Source organism: Solanum lycopersicum, chromosome 3, assembly GCF_036512215.1.
Source record: "Solanum lycopersicum chromosome 3, SLM_r2.1".
NCBI lineage: Eukaryota > Viridiplantae > Streptophyta > Magnoliopsida > Solanales > Solanaceae > Solanum > Solanum lycopersicum.
In genome coordinates this window covers 7,548,798-7,559,194 of record NC_090802.1, presented here as the reverse complement: position 1 = coordinate 7,559,194, position 10,397 = coordinate 7,548,798, and the positions used below count along the sequence as shown (strand labels likewise).

Here is a 10,397-nt window from a genome sequence, read left to right as displayed (position 1 = left end):
ACACTCACTTGACATCTCATCACTATACCAGATTATCAGACACCTAGTTCGACTTGAAGGTTTAGGGTAGTGCAATGGTGTAACTCTATTTCATGTTTAGATTCACACAATTATCAGTTACTACGTCTTTTCATGCAACCTTTTCCAGTTTTATCGGGATATCATTTCAGCCATCATGCTTCAGAGTTAAACTATGTACAAAAGATATAACGTGCCGGTTCAACAGAAAAATTAATCAGTCTTTTGGGGAAAAAGAACACAGGCAAGAAAACCCCAAAAGAGGATAGTGAGTTGGGCTACTCAGACTTCACCCTAACACTCACTTTCCATTTACCCCACCCCCAACAAAAAAGCATGCAATTGTCCCCAATGCATAAAAAAATCTAAAGATTAAAGGGGTAGGTGAAGCAAACCTATGGCGCATAGCGCCGTCGATCAACAAGCTGGTGGGTCTGGTTTCCCAGAACCCACATCCTCTGCAATCTGGACACCCTCAGTGATGTCCTCAGCAACAACTGCACCCTCAGTAGTGCCTCCTGCTGTCTCTACAGTGCGGGAGCTGGACGCCCCAGCCGCTATCTGTGATGCTCTGATCTGGTGTGCCTCCGCCTCAGCAAGTGAGGCTCTCCTCGTGGCCTCCATCTCTCGGCGCTCCTTCTTTCTTGCTCGCGCCTCATCCTCTGATCAACCCCTCCGCCTCTTGGCACTCTCTCTCGGGGAAGATGGGGGAATGTCTGGAGTAGGAAACAGAGCCGCCAATACAGTATCCTCAGCAGGCTCGACAGACTCTGACACTCTTGCCGCTAGGATCGTGTCGATGTCTGCACGAAGACTAGCGACTGCAGCCTGGAGAGTCGACACATCTACCGGAGGGGCTGGTCGAGCTAATACTCTTAATTCAAAGGCATCGAGGCGCTGGTTAACCTCAGCAATCTTTTGCTGCATCTGCCTCCCCATACGCGCCTCAAACTCAGCAATAGACTTTTGCATCCACGGCTGGATATGATGCAGAAGAGTGGCCATTTGTGCCTCCAGTTTTTGGACTCGGGCAAGAGGGGCCGGTGTCGGTAGAGGGGCTGTGCTGCTACCCGGGATAGACTCGACTGGGGTAGTGTCTGTGGATGCCTGTGTAGTTGTGCGAGCCTGGGCCACCGTATCCGCAAGGTCATCAGATAGTGGTGGCAGCTCTGGACGGGGCCCTCGACGTGGGGCCAACTCATTGGCCTCGTCTCTGATGAGGCCAACGTCAACGGTATCCGGCGGGGTCCTCAACTGATCTATGTGCCATATGGGCACACCGGCAGACCTGCAAAGGGCAAAGATCATGCAAGGAAAGGGGTAGGTGGTGGTGACCTTGAATGCCCTCTCGTGCATGACTGCCTAGAGAAGCCATGCATAGTCCACCTCGAAGCCGGCTATCATCGCCGCCATCAGCACTGCTCGATCCCAGGTGACTATGTTATCAGCAGCTGTGGGGGAAAGGCAGTGACGCACGAGCAGCCACAAAAACTTGGCAACGAACGTGAGGTTGGCCTTCTTGATGGCCCCCTTCGGCTCGGTGACCCAATCGGCACCCTCTCCGTCGACTGATAAGTGTAGGGCCATCCACCGCTTGGTGGTCTCCCTCAGTGCTGGCTCTCGCAGGAAATGTCCATCCTTCACTACCTGCCAGTGGTAGTCAAACTCGGCAGTGGTGGGGGTCCGAGTAGCATCTGCACTCTCGCCGTATTGGAACCGGCGGATGGCGGGCAGGGAAATGTCAACCTGCACGCCCCGGACTAGAACCTGCTCCAATGGGGCCTGTGTCGCGGGAGCAGCCTGCCTATCGATCTGTGATCGGAGAGTCGCTACGTAGGATACGTAGAACTCTCGGACCATCTCCTCACTGTATCGTCCCAACGGACGGGTTGTCCACTCTAGGCGATGCCTGGTGAATATGTTGTGGATCTCCGGCATCGAGGGGAGACTCCCTGTAAGTACCCGCCGCTCCAGGGTGAGTGTTCGAGTCATTACTCCTTTATCGGTCAAGAACATCGCGTCGGAGTAAACCTGAAACTGGCCTTCAACGCACCACCGGTTTGGCTGGTCAGAGGCTAGGGTGGGGACCGGGGCTGGTGCACCGGATGTGGAGTCTAAACTGTCAGCCTCATCAGACGAGGCCGACGCTGCAGCAGTGGCGGGTGCAGGAACCTCAGCAGATCCTGAAGCTTCCTCGGACCAGGATACTCCCAAGGAGCCAGACGCTCCTTCCTCGTTTGTGGCCGACCCAGAGGGTGTGCCGGTTAGTGTGTGCTCCTCATCAGACTGGGAGGCAGTGACTACGCCGGACGGCACCGTCTTGGGTGTGGCTCTGGGGCCACGTGTAGCACGGGAAGGGGCGGAGGTGCCTGGGGGCATGTATTCAGGGTCCCGCTCATCGTCAGAGCCGATGACCAGGCGGGCAGACGGGGCGACAGACTTAGATCGCCCGCGTGCATAAGTGCGGTCTTGCTTGGGTGCCATAGTCGATAGTACCTGTAAAGGGGCAATATTAGTATGAGTAATGGCAATCAAAACAGGCAAGATCATATGACATGAAACTTTGAGAAAAAAATGTGTTAGTAATATTGAAACTGTATCACACGACGGGACCTATGACAGCTCGTTGTGACTATGATGGACCGTCATGAGGTCCGTCGTGTTATACTTGGTATATGTATATATAAGGAACTTTGAAGGAGGGGTCGCTGACTATCATGACGGTTAAGCAGGACGGACCGTCGTGGGTGTGACGGTCCGTCGTAAGTGTCCGTCGTTGGACACTTGGAAAATTTTTGGAGACCCTTATTATAGGGGTCTCTGACCATCATGACGGTAGTGCAGGACGGACCGTCGTGGGTGTGACGGTCCGTCGTAAGTGTCCGTCGTTGGACACTTGGAAAATTTTTGGAGACCCTTATCATAGGGGTCTCTAACCATCATGACGGTCGTGCAGGACGGAACATCGTGGGTACGACGGTCCGTCGTAAGTGTCCGTCGTTGGACACTTGGGAAATTTTTGGAGACCCTTGTCAGAGGGGTCTCTGACCATCATGACGATCGTGCAGGACGGACCGGCGTGGGTGTGACGGACCGTCGTAAGTGTCCGTCGTTTGACACTTGGAAAATTTTGGGAGACCCTTTTCAGAGGGGTCTCTGACCATCATGACGATCGTGCAGGACGGACCGTCGTGGGTGTGACGGTCCGTCGTTGGACACTTGGAAAATTTTGGGAGACCCTTTTCAGAGGGGTCTTTGACCATCATGACGACCATGCAGGACGGACCGTCGTGAAGACAACGGTCCGTCACTGGCGTCAGTTGGGAGGGTGCTAGGGCTTATGCGACGGACCCTACGACGGTCCGTCGTGTATATGACGGACCGTCATCGGGGTCTCGTTCTGAATATCAGAGACAGAACTGTAGGTACCCTAAGCAACCCCAATGAACACACATGGTCTTGTAGTGTTGTGGACCTCTATGTGTCTATCCCAACTACCTAGGAAACTATTAATGTGAAATCACCTATGTATGGGGTTATTAACATGGCAAAGTCAAATATTTAGAGCCTAGGTCTAGACATAATCATATCAAGGGAACAAGATACGACTAGGAACGAATCTAATACTAACTAATAAACAAAAATATAAGAAAAATGAGTATAAATTTAGAGACACATACCTTGGAGATGGAGAAAACACAAGTGGGGAATGATTCAGGTGGCAAGGTAGATACCCAAAAGCAGCAGCACCGACAAGTAACTGATAGTAATAAGGTTTGGGGAGATTATGGGAGTAATGATCAGTGGGGGAAGTGTGGAAGTGGAAATGAGAGGGGAGATGAGAGGAAGTTGGAAGTAATGGGGTGGAATATGGAGGGGTAGGGAGTATAAACGGTCAAATGTTTAAAAGGGTCCAGCCGGGTCGGGTCGGGTTAATTTCATTAATCGCACGACGGTTCCCCAACGACGGTCCGTCGCTCATGCGACACCCCGTCGTGGTTTCCGTCGTGTGTACCCTAATTTCAAAAATAACAGAAATACGTACCTGGTGTGACGGTGCATACGACAGTCCGTTTCAGTCGCGACAGTCCGTCGTTGTATCCGTCAGTGGCTACTGCGGAGTAGTTTTCTGCAGAATTTCCTCGTGATGTGCCTGCAAATTTAAAACCCATTTATAGAAAAATGCTACCATTATTAAAAAGACGATAAGTATTGGGTTGCCTCCTAACAAGCGCCAGATTTAACGTCGCGGCACGACTGGGGCCACTTGATTACTCAGACTTCATCAAGATGGTATGCCTCGATCACTTCATTCGCCGATTCAGCATGCCCTAGATAGATTTTTATGCGCTGTCCATTCACCTTGAACCGCACACCCTCCTTAGTTTCCAACTCGACTGCTCCATGAGGGAATAGTTGGGTAACCGTGTAAGGACCAGTCCATTTGGACTTTACTTTCCCCGGCAACGGCGCCAAAATTTGATACGCTCAAACTTACTTCTCAAATGAGAAGTAAAGCGGTCGCGTCAAGTAAATAACCCAACTAGTGAGGTTGGGATCGTTCCCACGAGGAAAATAGTCTAGACTTAACTCCAACTTGTTATTACTATTGTTCGGTTGATGACTTCCTTAAAAAGTAAAAGCATAAAAGGGGGGTTTTGTACTTCCTTATAAAATAAAAATAACTAACGAACTTGACAGAGACACTTAACAGCTTTTAATGTTGAGTTTTAATCAAGTAATCATAGTAACTAGGGTTTACGTGTTCCCCACAGGTTCATAACTTGATAATTCTAGCTATAACAATTCTTTCCTAGTATCTTGCATGCAAAGTGATAAGCTATGTATTTCTAAATCCTTGGTCCGGCATCGAGAAAATCTCACTCCGCACCTTGGTCCGGCTACGTGTGTTGCTTTCCTAACCCTTATCCTTACCTCATATTAAGCATCATATTCGATATTTGACTCAGTTATTACCTCATACCAATCAATACTAGCCTATTAGATAGTATACACTAAATCTATGTTAATAATTCTTTTCCTATTATCTACCTCCTTGGTCCGACAAGTAGCATTAAGGCGAGTTCTAACGTTGATCATCCGTTAAAAAGACTTCTAAGCGAAAGAATTATTAATACATGCAAGACACTATTCTAGAATTGTTATTTTAGCTAGGGTTTATCTCATTATTTGCCTATGGTTCCCACAACCCTAGTTATAGAGTTTAGTTCCTCATAACCATAAACATAATATTCAAATATATTAAACAAGAATTCATGTACTTACTTTAATGAGAAAGAATAAAGTCTGAAAATTTGCTTGATTAATCAACAAGAGTTACTTGTAAGAATCTCCAACAACCAAACACTCCGAAAAACAAAGTCTAATAATATGATGTTTAATCTCCCAGAGTCTAACCTCAAAAACGAGGTTTTTCAAACTATTTATAAAAAAATAAAAACCTAATTAAACAAGGATTCTAATTACTAGAAATCTGCCAAAACGCGGCTGGATCGACGGACCACGCGACGGAAAGTCGTGGTCATGACGGACCGTCGTGGGCTCCGTCGCCCCATACTTGGTGCAATTCTTCTACTGCTTTCTTCATTCCCCTCGACGGCAAGTGTGACGGACCGTCATAGGCACTACGGTCCATCGAGGGTCTTCGTTACAAAATACTTCAAATCTTAGAATCTGGGTACTGGGATCACTTCTCTGATCTTCGCGACGAACCTGCAGGACGGACCGTCATATCCATGACGAACCGTCACAAGCTTCGTAATCCCACACTTGGTCAGACTTCCCCATCTTCCTTCAGCAGCTTCTCTACGCTGCCACCTACGGACCGTCATAAGCTCCGTAGGTGGTCTCTTCTTCATTTTTTGCTCAAAATCTCCGCATTCAGCTTTAGACAGATTTCCTGCAAAACAAAGAAAAACTTATATCAAAATTAGCACAAAAAGACTTTCGGACACACTAAACTTAAGGAAAAAGTGTTAACTATACCGTGAAACCACGATATATCAGGTGTTGGTGCAGAAAACACTGGAGGTGCAAGACTTTGATCAGACAACTCACTGAGATAGGCGAGAACTTGATTGATCATCTCTGGGGTAGGTTGGGGTGGCAATCCCTCATTCTGCACTTGTTCATTTTCCCCATCCTCCCCTTCTCTTATTACTTCCTCAGTCGGTGGAGGAGTCACCGCCCTAGTATCAGATGGGCTAGGTGATCGTCCTCTTCCTCTAGAGGACGTCCTCCCACGACCTCTACCACGGCCTCTTGCCGCTGCTCTTCCTCTAGCTACAGCCCCAGTGGTTGGCTCAGACGCACCCTGTTCCGCCGGTGCTGGTGTTGGCGCGGTTGTTGCTCTAGTTCTAACCATCTACGAAATAGAGTGAAGATGGTCAAATACCAATTTGTATCACCTAGATACCAATTGGACCAAAGTAATAGCACGAAAGAAAGAAAGAAAGAATGAAATTTTCCTAAAGTCTTATATCCTCTTAAAGAAAAGTAAAGGCGTCCCCCTACCGTTCCTTAAGACTCTACTAGACTCGTTCTTGTGTGATGAGACCAACGAACCTAATTCTCTGATACCAAGTTTGTCACGACCCAAAACCGGGTCGCGACTGGCACCCACACTTACCCTCCTATGTGAGCGAACCAACCAATCTAAACTCTAACATTTCAATATAACATCAACAGTAAATAATGCGGAAGACTCAAACTCATTAAATAAAACCAATTCATTAACTTCTAAAATTTGACATCTATTATTCCCCAAAATCTGGAAGTCATCATCACAAGAACATCTATGATCAAATTACTAGACTAAGAGTATTCTAAAAGCTAAAACAAGTAAAAGCTAGTCCATGCCGAAACTTCAAGGCATCAATACATGAGGAAGAAGATCCAGTCCAAGCTAGAAGCATTAGCTCACCCTGAAGATCCGATGTGACGAAGACTGGCTAGAGTTGCGGTTGAATTGAAGACGATGGCACGTTTGCTGTACTCCACAACAAAGAAGAAAACATAAAAGTAGGGGTCAGTACAAAACACGGGTACTGAGTAGATATCATCGGCCAACTCAAAATAGAAAACAGTATATATCAGATAATATCATAAAATCAACTAATATCCTTAGCATGCTGCATTTACAATTACCATAACCCTTGGTTACAACACCAAGCTCATCAATGAGGACTCACGCCTCCTCATCATACTCATTTGGGAATTAGGTTCATTAGATTGAATATATTAACATCTTTCAAGATTCATTATCTTTATTCCTCTCGTGTCGGTACGTGACACTCCGCTCCTCATTCTATCCTGGTATCGGAACGTGACACCCGATCCATATTCTATCCTGGTACCGGAACGTGGCACCCGATCCATATACTATCCTGGTGTCGGAACATGACACTCCGATCCTCATTCTATCCTGGTACCGGAACGTGGCACCCGATCCATATTCTATCCTGGTGTCGGAACGTGACACTCCGATCCTCATATACTATCCTGGTACCGGAACGTGGCACCCGATCCATATTCTATCCTGGTGTCGGAACGCGACACTCTGATCCTCATATACTATCCTGGTACCGGAACGTGGCACCCGATCCCCTAATCTCACTACTTTCGTTCATCAAGCCTTCTTTTATACCAAGGCATCATCATTAACAAAGTAGATTAGGGTTTTGCAAGATTTGGGATTCAATAACTTCATCATGCTTATATAAACACAATTATATAATTACGTTAATGCAAGCATACTATTAAGCACATAGCAGGGTTTACAATATTATCAATACATATCATTCGCTATTAAGAGTTTACTACGAATATCGTAAGAGAAACCATAACCTACCTCCACCAAAGACTAGTGATCAAGCAAGCAAATTCCCAAAGCTTTGTTCTTCTTCTCTCCCTGTTCGTTCGCTTTCTCCCTCTCTTGTGCTTTCAAATTTTCTTATTCCCACCCTCTTTCTTTTACCCTAATTAGTATATAATTAAGAATAAAAGATGCCAATTATAACCCACTAATTTACTTAAGGTTACCTCTTTTAACCCCCAAGTAATTAGACTTGTTAACATTAACCCACTAACTTTATAGTTAAGGAAGGAATAGTCAAAAACGTCCATTAAAACATATAAGAAATCCGACCCAGACTGTGATTACGCAGCCTGTGACGGCCCGTCGTGCCTGCGACGGTCCGTCCTGCTGCCCGTCACAGAGTTCAGAGACAATTTCTCTGAAGAGTCTGTGACGGTCCGTCACACATGTGACGGTCCGTCCTGTCATTCCGTTACGAAGTTCAGAGAGTCGATTTTCAGTACCCAATTTCAGATTTTCTAAGTGTTTTGAAACGAGACCCTGCGACGGTCCGTCGTGCCCATGACGGTCCGTCGTGGGGTCCGTCGCTTCTGCCAGTTTTTCCAGAATTGAAATCTGCTGCTCAAAACGACTAAACAGGTCGTTACAGTTTTAGTCAAATATGTATTTTTGTATTTCATAGTTTTATTGTATTTTTGTGTCCGTAGATTGTAATTGTATATTGTATTCTGTATTATGTCAGTATATATCCATAAATTCATTTTGTATTTTTTTTGTTAGTTATGTCAATGTACCACATATTAGTAACCATGTGTTTTTTTTTGGTATGTTGTTGTAACTGTGTTGATTATTTATTTATTATCATGTTTTTTTGTTCTGTTATTTTAGTATTATTTCATTTTTTTTGAATTCAATATGCCAGGGGACTTCTTATGCTTGCAAAAAGCTACCTAAAAATGTACCCCACATTCACTGTATCGTAAACCATGACATTAAATCCAAGTTGACTGACAAGCTTACACTGGAGCAGTATAAACATTTTTGTGAGAGTATGTGTTTTGGTCAGTACATGAAAATCAGAAAATGTGTTGGGCAAGGTCAAATTCACAGGTGTTGTATGTCACTAGAAGTAGAAGCTAGTAGTAATCAATCTCTTGTAATCAAAGTAAATGGAGCTATTTTAAAGTTCACAATTAGGACGTTTGCGCTCATTACTGGATTAAACTGTGTTGGTGTTGTAGATGAAAATAATCACATAGTCAATACTAAATACAAAAATAATGACATTATAATTAATTTGTATCAAGAATACAAAACAATAAAGTTACAATAGTAATTCAAATAAATGATTCGAACATTATTAATTGTCTAAACAATTGATGCATCAAATACGTATTATGTTGGATATATAATTTCGTATACAAAAGTTAAAAAAAAAATTCAAATCAGAATACTATTTATATATATTTGTACAAAAGTTAAAGATTATTGCATTGATTAAAATATATAATAATTCAAAACACAAATAGATATGAATAATTATTATACAAACAAAATCACATCAAATCAAAATCAAATACAAAACATATAAAGATTAATAAACTAAAACATACCTGAATTTCGACTTTTCGTTTGTGTTTATTTTTCAAAAATCGTTTACCCAGTTTATTTGCCAAAACAATAAACTCGCAATAATTTTTTTTTTGGATGAACATCATGAATAATGGCCAGCTATATCATTCAGATTTTGAAAAAATTGTAACTGATGTAGAGAGTTTTAAGCATCTGTTACTTTTTATAATTTTTCTCTCCCCTAAATAGCTCCAGTTTGTTCTATAAATTAGGTATTCTTTTAAATTTAACAAAATAATTAAAATATGAATAAAATACATAATAAGGTAAATTTTGACATTATCACTAAATATTGAAAGTGTTGACAATATACCCTATTAAATACTAAAATAATGACATTCTAAAAAATTTCCCAAAATTCAATAATGTATTTGTAAACACTTTAAGTTCATTTTCACAAAATAGTACTTTTCCAAGTTTATTCAATTAGCCACTATAAATTGTGGCACATTCATTCACTCACTCTCCATCTTCACTTTTCTCTCTCTTTCAATATATTATTTACAATATATAGCTCAAATTTCTTCAAATTAAATTTTGGAATATGAAGAAGGGTACTTCTTATGCTACGATTATATTCTTGGTTCTTTTTCTTAGTGAATTGCTAGTCACGGAGGCCGTGACATGCAATGTCATGGAGTTAATTTTATACGTCACATCGATCATAGTATCACAATCACCTTCAATGAGATGTACATTTTATACATGATACACTAATCTGATGTGCGAGATATATTAATCTAATGCGCGAGATACATTAATTTTATGCGTTGATACATTAATCTGATGTGCAAGATACATTAATTTGATGCGCTGATATATTAATCTGCTATATAAAAATGAGAGATCTTGAGAATTTATAAAACTAATAGAGGATAATGGTATAAGTGAACTTAAAGGTTCTGTCATT

At 43.2% G+C, this 10,397-nt stretch overlaps 1 protein-coding gene across 1 annotated transcript; it reads right to left on the bottom strand.

Moving 5' to 3' along the window:
- Positions 1–1,246: 1,246 nt before the first annotated feature.
- Positions 1,247–9,608, bottom strand: LOC138347345 (uncharacterized). The gene is made up of 7 exons (XM_069295465.1): positions 9,469–9,608; positions 6,962–7,027; positions 6,025–6,403; positions 4,083–4,171; positions 2,370–2,514; positions 2,050–2,201; positions 1,247–1,306 (listed from the first exon to the last, which is right to left on the bottom strand). The coding sequence occupies exons 1-7, from the start codon at positions 9,571–9,573 to the stop codon at positions 1,247–1,249; spliced, it is 996 nt and encodes a 331-aa protein (XP_069151566.1). The 5' UTR covers positions 9,574–9,608.
- Positions 9,609–10,397: the final 789 nt, after the last annotated feature.